The sequence below is a fragment of the Mauremys mutica genome, chromosome 1 (assembly GCF_020497125.1).
Source record: "Mauremys mutica isolate MM-2020 ecotype Southern chromosome 1, ASM2049712v1, whole genome shotgun sequence".
In the NCBI taxonomy this organism is placed as follows: Eukaryota; Metazoa; Chordata; order Testudines; family Geoemydidae; genus Mauremys; species Mauremys mutica.
In genome coordinates, this window is record NC_059072.1 from 29567769 (window position 1) to 29581901 (window position 14133).

The 14133-nt window shown below is 42.4% G+C and overlaps 1 protein-coding gene across 1 annotated transcript in view; it reads left to right on the top strand.

The window, feature by feature from the left end:
* The window catches only part of LOC123377385 (pendrin-like), a 33302-nt gene extending 26666 nt beyond the window's left edge, over positions 1-6636 (top strand). The window contains exons 18-21 of the mRNA XM_045030238.1: positions 1499-1553; positions 1896-2041; positions 3381-3464; positions 4601-6636. Of these exons, the coding sequence (XP_044886173.1) occupies positions 1499-1553; positions 1896-2041; positions 3381-3464; positions 4601-4624 (309 nt within the window). The 3' untranslated portion in view covers positions 4625-6636. The remainder of the gene's footprint in view (positions 1-1498; positions 1554-1895; positions 2042-3380; positions 3465-4600) is intronic.
* The last annotated feature ends 7497 nt before the right edge of the window (positions 6637-14133 follow it).

Below are 14133 nucleotides of genomic sequence, written 5' to 3' on the forward strand. Positions count from 1 at the left end.
GTGACACATCTTTCATATTTCTGTAACAGGTAGATTTTGGTCTATTTATAAATTAGATAAAAAAAACTATAATAAAAACATTATTAAGGTTGTAAAGACAAGCACTTAAGCATTAGAAAATGCCAGAATTAGGATGCCTGTGCAACCTTAATTTGGCCTCCTTGTGCCTATGCATTGCTACTATCTTTAATTTACATGATCGTATATTTTTTCCATGGGACCCCTGCTTCAGTCAGTGCACAGGATGGCCAGCGCTCACTTAAAGAGAAGCTATTCAATATTTTGTTTTATTCTCATTGCTCAATGTGTGGCCCCATGCCTTATTTACCACACACACATCAGACCCTGCCATGAGGAGAAAACTATTAACTTCCTCATGGACTTTTCTTTAGCACTCAGCACTATAGTATCTGACTACACTAATATTAATCAATGTATGTTAACAACACCCCTGCAAGGTGAGGGGTATTATCCCCATTTTACAGATGGGGAGCTGAGGCACAGAGAGATTAAAATGAAAAGTATCCACTAATTGTGGGTGCCCAATATGTGACACAAAAGACCTGATTTTTCAGAAAATTTAGCATTATATAGCACTTGGTATGTTCAAAGCATTGACTTCAACTGCAGTTCCTGAGTGGTCAGCACTTCTGCAATTCAGATTCCAGGTTATTAAGTTGGACATCCAGAAAATGAGGAACAAACAGTTAGTAACTACCTGCAAAATATTCTTTTCTGTTCCTGTAATCCTCTGCCTTACTCACTATGCATCTTCCAACTTCTTCAACAAATGAGGCAGGGGTCCCACAGACCATAGGTTCTCCACCTTTTTCTTTCCGAGGCCCCCCCTTAATATGCTATAAAAACTCCATGTGTGCCACAACTGTTTTTTCTGCATATAAAAGCCAGGGCTGGCATTAGGGGGTAGCAAACAGGGCAATTGCCTGGGGCCCACACCAAAGGGGGCCCCCCCCACAAAGCTACATTGCTCAGGTTTCAACTTCAACCCCAGATGACAGGACTCAGGGCTCCAGGCTTCAGATCCATGCAGTGGGGCTTCTGCTTTCCACTCTGGGCCCCAGCAATTCTAATGCGACCCTGTTTGGTGGCCTCCCTGAAGCCTGCTCATGACACCCTAGGGGGCTCCAGACCTCTGGTTGAGAACCACTTCCACAGACAACCTTCTGTACTGCACAACCCCAGTTCATTCTCAGAGCATGTCCATAGTGTCATGCAACCATAATCATAGATGGCACTGTCAGCTTTGCCTTTAATAATCAAAGTCTGGCCACTGACAGAAACAGCATACTGGAGTAGATGGACTTTGGGTCTGGCAATTCCTATATTCTTATGAATAAAAGAACACATGATTCGGGATTGTGGTGCAAATACTCAAAGGAAAATGAAAAATGTAACTAATCTTTGTGAATACAAATAGTGTTTCTTAAATGTGTGTGTATAAGAAAATGTTTTTTGCAAACTACCCCTTTTTTTCCAGATAGTTAAAGAGTTCGAGAGAATTGATGTGACTGTATACATCGCATCACATCAAGGTAAACATATATGTATTATAGCTAATGCACAGCATGAAAGATAGAATAAAAGTAATAAAGGATCTGTGGATTGTGTCTGTGGAAGTACTTTTTCAGTAAATATAGTTAAAAGTGAACTGAACTGCTCTTTTAAACAAATAAATAGTTAAACTGTGTCTGACTGTTTCTGCAGGGTACAAAGAAATCTTGGGGAGAATTGAATTTAACTTAGAGAGAACTCACTCTGATAGAATTATAGGTCTATACATTTTATTGTTGATAATTGTTAATCTCTATTTTGACCCTTATTTTTTTAATTATGTTCAAATTTATCACTCTTTTATAACTTTGTTTTTTGTTCAGACAACATTATAACAAAGCTGGAACAATGTGGCTTCTTTGACGATAACATCAGAAAAGACATGTTCTTCCTGACTGTCCATGATGCTGTGCTTTACATACAGCATGAAATGATGCACAGAGACATCCAGGATCCTATTTTTGAAAAGGTGAGGCCCATATATCATTTATTTTTCTGCACTGCATCATACACTAGCTGTAAATAGTTTTCACAGTTTGTGGTAAAGGGAAAAAGCTTTAGGAACTACATGAAGAGTTGTTTTAAAAAAAGCAAAAGATTTTCATACAAGGTGCTTATAAACCAGACAGCTTGTGTTGTATATTTAGATGGCCTGCAGATCTTTTCTAACTGTTTAGAGGATTATTAATTACTATAAAAAGAACGGTTGCTACTCTGGAACAACTAATTACTATGTATCATTTATATTGCAGTTAGGGTGACCAGATGTCCCGATTTTATAGGGACAGTCCTGATTTTGGGGTCTTTTTCATATATAGGCTCCTATTACCCCCCACCTCCTGTCCCGATTTTTCACATTTGCTGTCTGGTCACCCTAATTGCAGTAGTGCAGGTTGAGGTCCCATTGTGCTAGGCACAGCCAGAGATACCCATGCCTACCGGTGTGTGTGTGCATGCAGAGCGAGGGCAACTGGCTTCAGCATCATTACTGAGCATGCTCAGTCCATGTGAACATGCTCAGTCCAACCAAGCAACAAATCCGGGGGCAGAGGGGTATCTGACCCCACATGCCCATGCCCCACCCCCCACATCGCCTCTGCAACAACACAAACATGTAGTGAACCAGTGCTCCCTGCAATTCCTGAGAAACTTTAGAACACTGAACAGATTGATTCAAATCCTCCATACATTACAAAGAGGCCCTAAAGTTCTAACTCTGCCTCCATCCAGTGCCAGTGCTAGCCCACTGGGGGCTCTAAACAGGAATATTTTTGGGCCCCCTACAACACACTAATAATAGGGGGGACCCCTTTGAACTGCTCAGCGCCCCAAGCAATTGTTTAGTCTGCTTATGCCGACCACTGGCTCTGCATATACCCATCTTAAATATGCAGCCTTGATTAAGGCCATACACTCCACCAGGGGCCTTCAAATTTTGTGACTGTCCTCACAAATACAGCAGTATGGGGCCATAAATTTTTGGTCATTTTTGCTTGTCATATCAGACTCTGGAGGAGTTACTCTGCAGTATTTATGTATTTAAAAAAGGTTGCATACCATTTTAACTAACCTATGGCTGCATATACACAGACACTGAGTCATCACCAGGATTATAACCATGGCCTTCAGCATCAAAAGCACAAGTATCTACCCCAACAGCTAAAGGAATAATTTTGTTAATTACGAGTAAGCAGCAGGTTTTTATAAGCAGAGGCAGTAACACCAAGGCTTTTCATGGCAACATAACTTTATTGGTACGGTTGCAACATTCATTTTGTTCACAATACTTCTTAACCTTTTCTGTTAAGATTTCACTGATGCAGGAATCTAAGGAACCAATAGATTTCTCAGAAACAGGCAAGCTTGATGATGAACTTGATGTTCAGGAGGAGGTATGGAGCTATCCTTTTAATTAAATAAAACATGTGTCCATGATGTATGCATATTTATCTTAACTGTAGCAGTATGAGTGGTGCTGATATATGGGGCCAACCAAGAGAAAATAAAATAAATAAAAACAAAACACCATAGCCTTGTGGGCTCTACAGACTCTGGCAGCTGACTGGCTGATCCAGGGAAAATATTGACTGTGACACACCCAAAGAATGGGTTGTGGGATGCCCAGAGTCAGCCCTCCCTATTCACCTAGCAGTCAATGCTAGTGAGGGAATTCACAATGAATCCTTTTTTAAGGTGAAGCAGGTGCCACATGTATTCATGCTTCTCCACCTCCAGCACCCACAAGGTTTTATGCCGGCTTCTACCCTACAAAGGCTTAATGCTTTCACCTGAAACTGCTCTCCCCATCCATCAGGCTCCAGCCAGTTCTAAAAGCCATAATTTACCCCTAACATTTTAAAGTTACTGAAATGGGGAAATTACTCAGGGACTGAAGAAGAAACAGCCTGACTCCAGATTGACTGTTTTGTGAGGGTTCAACCTGCTACTTGACAACCAGTGTTTACTGGGTGTAGGTCATCTCCCTGATTGACTACTGAGATGAAGCTGCCAACCAGAGAGATGGCTTCAGGTTACAGCCTTTTTAAAAATTATTTCCTGGCAGACTCAGTCAGGGCTGGCTCCAGCTTTTTTGCTGCCCCAAGCGGCAGGGGGGAAAAAAAATAAAAAATAAAAGCCGATTGGCAGCACTTCGGCGGCAGCTGAATCGGCCTGCTTCAGTCTTCTGCGGCAATTTGGTGGCGGGTCCTTCACTCTCTCTCTTCCTCTTCGGCGGTACTTCAGCGGCAGCTCAAAGAGGAGGAGAAGGACTAAGGGACCCGCCGCCGAAGACCTAGACGTGCTGCCCCAATCAGAAACAGAGTGCCGCCCTTTTCTATTGGCCGTCCCAAGCACCTGCTTCCTTAACTGGTGCCTGGAGCCAGCCCTGGACTCAGTCAGCCAGCACTGAACCTCTTGGTTGTATAGTAATATATGTGCAAAAGTTTTTTTTTTTAATATGGTGTGTACACAGAACTAATCACCCATTTCCCTCTCACCATCCCCCATCTTTTAAAACTTATTTCATTAGGCCATGCGCAGACTTGCTTCATGAAGGAAAACTATTACAGATATCTTGGACTCCATGGCAATATTCAGGCACCAATACTATATAAGCATTTTCTGCACTGGGACTTGTCTTTGCACTTAAAGAAAACACTAATTTCTTTGTCTGAACTCTGCAGATCTCTGTAAATCTCCAAATTTTGTCTATTGACATGTAATCCTTGAAACAGTCAAGTCTGATCAGAAAAATGTGTTCACAGAATCAGTGTTGGCAAGATATGGGAGGCAGATCATCAGAACCATTACAGAAATTGCAACTAGTTTTAGGGTTTGTCGGGCTGTGTATATAACCCACAGGTATATCAATGCATATAGGAAAAAATAGCTTCTTCATGGTAACTCAGCCCCAGGGATTGAGGAGATTGTAAGCTCTTCTTGGAACTGTCTCTTATGTATTTGTATTGTGCCTAGCACAATGGAGCTCCAACCGTGATGGGAGGCCTCAAGGTGCTACTGTAATACAAATAATAAATTCCTCACAAAAGGGAAGCAATAGGCAGTAGCAGCCCTAGGCCCTGACCTGCAAAAGGATCTGCAATCCCATGTAATTAGTTTCGCAAGACGTTAACACTGCTGCATTCAACAACACACGTCTTTAAAATTTATCTATTAGTCCTTCAAAATAATTCCTGCGTTTGTTGCAGTATTACAGTCTCAATATAAAAAATCCCTTATGTAACAGAAATGGAGTACAGGTAAAATTTATTCACTCAAAACTTTACTATATTGCTATAAAATGTTAACCATATATATGTATAAGGCTCAATAAGAGGGCTATTACTTAAGAGTCTTGGTTCATTAGTGCTATTGTTAGTAACTCATGCACTCCTGGTTAATAATCATTACTGAAATTAAACATATCTAGATTGCACAGTACCTTACTCTACAAATAGTCCCATTGAAATTAATGGAATTTGTGGAACAGGCTGCTATAAACCTGGAGTAAAGATCTGACTTAATATCTAGTTTGGTTTTTGAAATGGGATATAACAGTATCATTGGTTTAATGAAGAATTATCTGCATAAACTGTTTCATTCTTGTAATACTCTACAAACTGCTTCTATTCTTCTAAAAAATGTGGACTTTTAAAAGTTTACAATCCCCTAGTGCAATAATTTACACAAAATTTAGGATTACAAGAAAACACTTTTAACTTCTGTTTTTAAGGCTTTATATTGGCTCTGTAAGAAATGATTGTTCCCATGTAATGATTATATGTTTAGATGAAAAATTACGCAAATTGTTACATTAAATATTAAATTAAATTGTAAATAAATTCGTTTTTAAAACTGAAATTCCTTGTGGCATCTACCAATATATAATGTTGAAAAAACATGCCATAAAAACCATACGTAGTCCTTACAATACATAAGTTTCTAGATTACATCACATTTATGGTCTAAACTTTGTGATCATTTTGATATCTTCACATATTAAAATTACAGTGAAATAAAATTTGTAATTAAAGCATCACACAAAATTTCCACTGGGACCAACCACTCACACATTGCACACAGAAAATTACCACCATCACAACTGGCATTAATTGGCAGTCTCAGCTGGGAAGCCAAGCACTAAGTAGCACAGATTATCTCTCTGAGAACCTTGCTGAACCTCCATTAAAGTCAGCTGATAAACCCCCCAGTAACTTCACCGAGAGCTGGATTGGGCCTTTACCCAGAGATGGTCCTTTTTCTGGCAGAGCTGAAACACTGGCATAACAGTGTGATGCTGTACTTAGCCTATGGATAAACAAGGGGTTTTGAGGACAGTCAAATAGGCTACTACTTTCAAAAGCACAAAGGGCTCAATCCTGCAAGGTGTTGAGCATTCTCATCCAATCCAGCAAAACACAAGCACATACTTAAATTTAAGCATGAGTAGAATCAATGGGACTGTCAGGGGTCCTTCCCCATTCTGAACTCTAGGGTACAGATGTGGGGACCCGCATGAAAGCCCCCTAAACTTATTTTTATCAGCTTAGGTTAAAACCTGGTATGCTGCCAACACCAAGTGATTTAACAACAAACAGGGAAAGGAGCACTTGGAGTTCCTCTTCCCCCAAAATATCCCCCCAAACCCTTACACCCCCTTTCCTGGGGAGGCTTGAAAATAAGATCCTAACCAATTGGTTACAAAGTGATCAAAGACCCAAACCCCTGGGTCTTTGGACAATGGAAAAATCAGTCTGGTTCTTAAAAGAAGGATTTTATTACAAAGAAAATGGAAAAATCATCTCTGTAAAATCAGGATGGAAAATAACTTTACAGGGTAATCAGATTCAAAGAGCCCAGAGGAACCCCCTCTAACCTTAGTTTCAAAATTACAACAAAACAGGGATACCTCCCCTCTAGCAAAGGTAAAATTCACAAGTTGAGAAAACAAAGATAACCTAATATGCCTTGTCTGGCTGTTACTTACAAGTTTGAATTATGAGAGACTTGTTCAGAAAGATTTGGAGAACATGGATTGATGTCTGGTCCCTCTTAGTCCTGTACCAAGGTGGTGGGATCCTCCACCGCCCCGCGGAGGGATGAGCCTCCCTAGCTCCAACTTGGGTGCAGCCAGCGTGTCCTGCACCCGCCCCCCAGAGGGTAGGGCACAGGACAGGAAGTAGAAAAGAGCAACTGCAGAGCTCATTTGAAAGCCAGCTGCAGGAGAGGCCAAATGCCTGCGGGTTGGGACACACTGGCAGGCTGTGGCCAACACGAGGACTGGCCAGGCCAGCCCAGCCTACCCCTGGCCACCTACCCTGAGGAGCAGCCCAGCCTACCCCTGGCCACCTACCCTGAGGAGCAGCTGAGCCAACCCCTTGCCCACTACCCAGAGGAACTGATGGTGCTGGAAACCACAGAGAACACTGCCCTAACCCAGGTACCCTACGAGGGGGAGTCCGGGGGCACTTGACCCTGGTCTGCCTGCAGCCCAGCCAGAACCCATGTCAGTGTGTTGCGGTCAGGATCCCCACTGACACAGCAGCGCATCTCCTGCGTCCCCCCTCACAGGTGGCCGTCTCCCCCTCACACCAGATGCTCAGAAGCCTGAGCTCCTGACTGTGTGTTTGCTGCCCTGCCCTGACTCAGGGCCTGGGCTCATCCTGAACTATTGGCTCAGCCCCTGCCTAAGGGCCTGAGCTCCTGTGTGTTTGCTGCCCTGCCCTGACTCAGGGCCTGGGCTCATCCTGAACTATTGGCTCAGGCCCTGCCTAAGGGCCCGAGCTCCTGACTGTTTACTGGCCAGCCCTGACCCAGGGCAGGGGCCCATAGTGAACTATCGTGAGGTGGTGGAATCCCCCACCGCGCCGCAGAGGGACGAGCCTTGGCCGAGCCCTTCTACAAGTCCCAAGAGCGAACACCACACAAACAAAGAGCACAAACAAAAGCCTTCCAACCCCACTCCTCCTCCAAGATTTGAAAGTATCTTGTCTCCTTATTGGTCCTTTGGGGCAGGTGTCAGCCAGGTTACGAGCTTCTTAACCCTTTCCAGGTAAAAGAATTTTGGTGCCTCTGGCCGGGAGGGATTTTATAATATTGTATACAGGAGGGTTGTTACCCTTCCCTTTATGGGTATGACAGGGACTATTCAAGTGCTTAGTGCTTCATTGGGTCAGGCTAGAGTGCTCTGCACCTTGCAGGACTGATCTCCACATTCACAAACTTGCTAAGAGCTTGCCTCTGCTATTCTTATGTATGTTGATCTGAAAATGGTGGCAGAATTGAGTTTCAAATAAACTGCCACTGATGTCAGTGGAAGTCGTGTGTGTGCAACAATGAAGGATCAGGCCAATTTCCCTCAGAAACATTACTTCTCATCAACTGTTGTCCATTTTATATACCTTTTATATAAAAGAAACTGTAAACACTTACAAAATATTGAATATTTTGATTAACTTAAATTGTTAGAAACCATTTGGGCTTTTATTTTTCTGAGGAACATGTAGTAAGGAATATCACGAAATAATAGAGTAGTACTGGCAGAACATTTTTGTCTTGCTAGAGATGGGCCGTCACTCTGAAGTTTGAATCCTGATCCAAACTTTCCTCAAATGTAAATGGCTTTGGATCCGGTATTTTGGTTTGGCTCTGTCTTGCACTTTTGCTGCCTGAGCATTTAAGAAGAGTAATAATAAAATACAAGGATATTTAAAAATACGTTTTCCTTTTAAATATATATTTTTTTTTTATCCAGGATGAATTAATGCAGAATGGGGGTATAGGACAATTATTCACACTCATGGGCTGCATATACACTTATCTGAGTCATGTTTGTATGTGTTTTGAGTTTACTGGTACAGTATATTTACAGGTTTCAGAGTGGCAGCCGTGTTAGTCTGTATCCGCAAAAAGAACAGGAGTACTTGTGGCACCTTAGAGACTAACAAATTTATTTCAGCATGAGCTTTCATGAGCTACAGCTCACTTCTTTAGATGCATAGAATGGAACACACAGACAGGAGATATTTATACATACAGAGAACATGAAAAGGTGGAAGTATGCATACCAACAGGAAGAGTCTAATCAATTGAGATGAGCTATCATCAGCAGGAGGAAAAAAAACTTTTGAAGTGATAATTAAGATGACCCATAGAAGGTGTGAGGAGAACTTTACACTAATTGAATCTATTTCCCTATGTTATGACCCAACCATTCCCAGTCTTTGTTTAAGCCTGAGTTAATTGTATCTAATTTGCATATTAATTCGAGTTCAGCAGTCTCTCTTTGGAGTCTGTTTTTGAAGTTTTTTTTGTTGCAAATGCCCCTCTGTCATGTACATTGGCCAAACCGGACAGTCTCTACGCAAAAGAATAAATGGACACAAATCTGACATCAGGAATCATAACATTCAAAAACTAGTGGGAGAACACTTCAACCTCTCTAACCACTCAGTGACAGACTTGAAGGTGGCAATTTTGCAACAAAAAAACCTTCAAAAACAGACTCCAAAGAGAGACTGCTGAACTCGAATTAATATGCAAATTAGATAAAATTAACTCAGGCTTAAACAGAGACTGGGAATGGTTGGGTCATTACACTAATTGAATCTATTTCCCTATGTTAAGTTCTCCTCACACCTTCTATGGGTCATCTTAATTATCACTTCAAAAGTTTTTTTTCTCCTGCTGATGATAGCTCATCTCAATTGATTAGACTCTTCCTGTTGGTATGCATACTTCCACCTTTTCATGTTCTCTGTATGTATAAATATCTCCTGTCTGTGTGTTCCATTCTGTGCATCCAAAGAAGTGAGCTGTAGCTCATGAAAGCTCATGCTGAAATAAATTTGTTAGTCTCTAAGGTGCCACAAGTACTCATGTTCTTTTTGAGTATATTTACAGTTGTTCAGATAAGACTGTTCTCATGGGTTTCCATTACATTCTTAATTTAATACACCCATCCAAGCTCTAAGAACAACAACAATAGACATCATGAAGAAAATTTCAAATATCTCTGTTCAATGGGGGTGGGGTGGGATGCAAGGGAGACGTACTTATTTTTATATGAAGGATACTAAAGTAATGTACTTTACAATAGAGCTAAAACACTGCAGAACTTTGCACTCATGCATAAACCCCTCAGAAGCACCGCTGGATATACTTGTTTTTCAAGCATAATACAGGAATGGTATTTTTCTAAGCATTTTGTGACTATTAATACTGTTAGATCTCTGTATGTCAAAGGTTTACCTTGAAAGAGAGAGATATTTTATTAATCTTTTTACCATCTAGAAAAGGTACTGTATTTTACAGGAATGTTGTCAGTGACCTCAGGAATAAACATTGTGCATACTGAAAAACACCCCTTAGTGTTGCATTTATTTTTCTCAGTATTGCTCTTTTGTTACTTCTTGTCATATGTTGTCTGGAAGAAGTAAATGCACAATGTGGAAATAGGGTTCTTATTTTCCCCCATATTTTACCTTTTTAGTGTTCTCAGAAATGTTATCACTTTCATACCAGCTTCCCTCATTGCAGGGTCTTCAATGGCGATCGGATTGGGCAACAGTCACTGGAAAGACTCCCACTGAATTGAATTTAGTGGGAATTGTTACTATTTTGACCTTAGTTGAATTTACAAGACACTGATATGAGAAGCTAACAGTTTCCCCTACTGTTAGTTGCCCCCTAGATAGACACAGGCCGCTCATGAGCAGATGACTGGAAACAGCATCAGCCACGAGCCCCCTAAAAGCTGCAGAACAGCTGCTGTGGATTCGTGGCTCTGCAGTTGTGGCCACTCTCTTTAGCACCATCCGTAGACCCTAAGGTGATTTCTCAACAATCTTGTGCAGGAAATGTCTCCACACACTGAAACTCCTCCAAGGCCTGGCTGCAGGCAAGAGTCCCATCATCGGCAGTGGGTATCAAAGGCCAGGGAAGGCTGAGCCTCCCCAAACAGCATGGCCCCACCGACCCCCAGACCTCCTCCTGCTTGCTTCCTGCCAGGCCCTGTGGCTCTTTCCCCGTGGCTGGGGCTAGTGGGGGGCTGGCCTTCAATGTGGGACTCCAGGCGGCTGAAGCCAGTGCTTGCACTGCTTGTCCAACCAGTGCTGGGTGCTGTGCCACCCGCCTGGAGCTGGGAGTGCTTGGGCAGCTGTGGGGGGAGGGGATCCTCGGGGCTCTGGCAGAGGAACGGGGGGCAGGCTCTCAGGCAGAAGGACCGGGCCAGGGGCTAGCCTCCCTGAGCCCACAGTTCACCTGCCGCCCATGGTTCCCATGGCGCTTGAGAGAGAAATAAGTGCTCCCTTCTTTGTCCTCCCCTGCACTTGTAAGAACTCATTGCTCCTGTTATGTCTGCAGAGGCCTTTTGAAAGCTCCACATCCTGCCTACTACCCATAAGGCTAAAGCCTGGACAAATGACTGTATCCTACTGTATAGAAATTCAAAATCAGACATTGCAAATATAAGTTAGGGTCAGAGAAAAATTACAAGAGTTTCTAGAAGCAGCAAAGAATCCTGTGGCACCTTATAGACTAACAGACGTTTTGCAGCATGAGTTTTCGTGGGTGAATACCCACTTCTTCGGATGCAAGAGTTTCTAGAGCAGGGATCAGCAACCTTTGGCCCGTGGCCCATCAGGGAAATCCGCTGGCAGGCTGGGACAGTTTGTTTACCTGCAGCATCTGCAGGTTCTGCCGATCTGTGCCGCTTCCCGCAGACCCCATTGGCCTGGAACAGCGAACCGCAGCCAGTGGGAGTTGCGATTGGCCCAACCTGCGGAAACTGCAGGTAAACAAACCGTCCATGTAAAGTTCTCCTTTTTTTCTCTGCTGATGATAGCTCATCTCAATTGATTAGCCTCTTACAGTTGGCATGGCTACTTCCACCTTTTCATATTCTCTGTATGTATAAATATCTTCTGTCTGTGTGTTCCATTCTATGCATCCGAAGAAGTGAGCTGTAGCCCACGAAAGCTTATGCTGAAATAAATTTGTTAGTGTCTAAGGTGCCACACGTACTCCTGTTCTTTTTGTACATACCTAAGGTAGCTGGTGACATTCCCTTAGGTCAAGTATCAGAGGGGTAGCCGTGTTAGTCTGGTTCTATAGAAGCAGCAAAGAGTCCTGTGGCACCTTATAGACTAACAGACGTTTTACTAACATAGACTAACAGACGTTTTGTAGGTGACAAATCTGAGGAACTGTCACAGATTGAAGTATCAGTAGAGGAGGTTTTGGAATTAATTGATAAACTCAACATTAACAAGTCACCGGGACCAGATGGCATTCACCCAAGAGTTCTGAAAGAACTCAAATGTGAAGTTGCGGAACTATTAACTAAGGTTTGTAACCTGTCCTTTAAATCGGCTTCGGTACCCAATGACTGGAAGTTAGCTAATGTAACGCCAATATTTAAAAAGGGCTCTAGGGGTGATCCCGGCAATTACAGACCGGTAAGTCTAACGTCGGTACCGGGCAAATTAGTTGAAACAATAGTAAAGAATAAAATTGTCAGACACATAGAAAAACATAAACTCTTGAGCAATAGTCAACATGGTTTCTGTAAAGGGAAATCGTGTCTTACTAATCTATTAGAGTTCTTTGAAGGGGTCAACAAACATGTGGACAAGGGGGATCCGGTGGACATAGTGTACTTAGATTTCCAGAAAGCCTTTGACAAGGTCCCTCACCAAAGGCTCTTACGTAAATTAAGCTGTCATGGGATAAAAGGAAAGGTCCTTTCATGGATTGAGAACTGGTTAAAGGACAGGGAACAAAGGGTAGGAATTAATGGTAAATTCTCAGAATGGAGAGGGGTAACTAGTGGTGTTCCCCAAGGGTCAGTCCTAGGACCAATCCTATTCAATTTATTCATAAATGATCTGGAGAAAGGGGTAAACAGTGAGGTGGCAAAGTTTGCAGATGATACTAAACTGCTCAAGATAGTTAAGACCAAAGCAGATTGTGAAGAACTTCAAAAAGATCTCACAAAACTAAGTGATTGGGCAACAAAATGGCAAATGAAATTTAATGTGGATAAATGTAAAGTAATGCACATTGGAAAAAATAACCCCAACTATACATACAACATGATGGGGGCTAATTTAGCTACAACGAGTCAGGAAAAAGATCTTGGAGTTATCGTGGATAGTTCTCTGAAGATGTCCACGCAGTGTGCAGAGGCGGTCAAAAAAGCAAACAGGATGTTAGGAATCATTAAAAAGGGGATAGAGAATAAGACTGAGAATATATTATTGCCCTTATATAAATCCATGGTACGCCCACATCTCGAATACTGTGTACAGATGTGGTCTCCTCACCTCAAAAAAGATATTCTAGCACTAGAAAAGGTTCAGAAAAGAGCAACTAAAATGATTAGGGGTTTAGAGAAGGTCCCATATGAGGAAAGATTAAAGAGGCTAGGACTCTTCAGTTTGGAAAAGAGAAGACTAAGGGGGGACATGATAGAGGTATATAAAATCATGAGTGATGTTGAGAAAGTGGATAAGGAAAAGTTATTTACTTATTCACATAATATAAGAACTAGGGGTCACCAAATGAAATTAATAGGCAGCAGGTTTAAAACAAATAAAAGGAAGTTCTTCTTCACGCAGCGCACAGTCAACTTGTGGAACTCCTTACCTGAGGAGGTTGTGAAGGCTAGGACTATAACAATGTTTAAAAGGGGACTGGATAAATTCATGGTGGCTAAGTCCATAAATGGCTATTAGCCAGGATGGGTAAGGAATGGTGTCCCTAGCCTCTGTTCGTCAGAGGATGGAGATGGATGGCAGGAGAGAGATCACTTGATCATTGCCTGTTAGGTTCACTCTCTCTGGGGCACCTGGCATTGGCCACTGTCGGTAGACAGATACTGGGCTAGATGGACCTTTGGTCTGACCCGGTATGGCCTTTCTTATGTTCTTATGTTCTTACAGCATGAGCTTTCGTGGGTGAATACCCACTTCTTCAGATGCAAGCATCTGAAGAAGTGGGTATTCACCCACGAAAGCTCATGCTGTAAAACGTCTGAAGAAGTGGGTATTCACCCACGAAAGC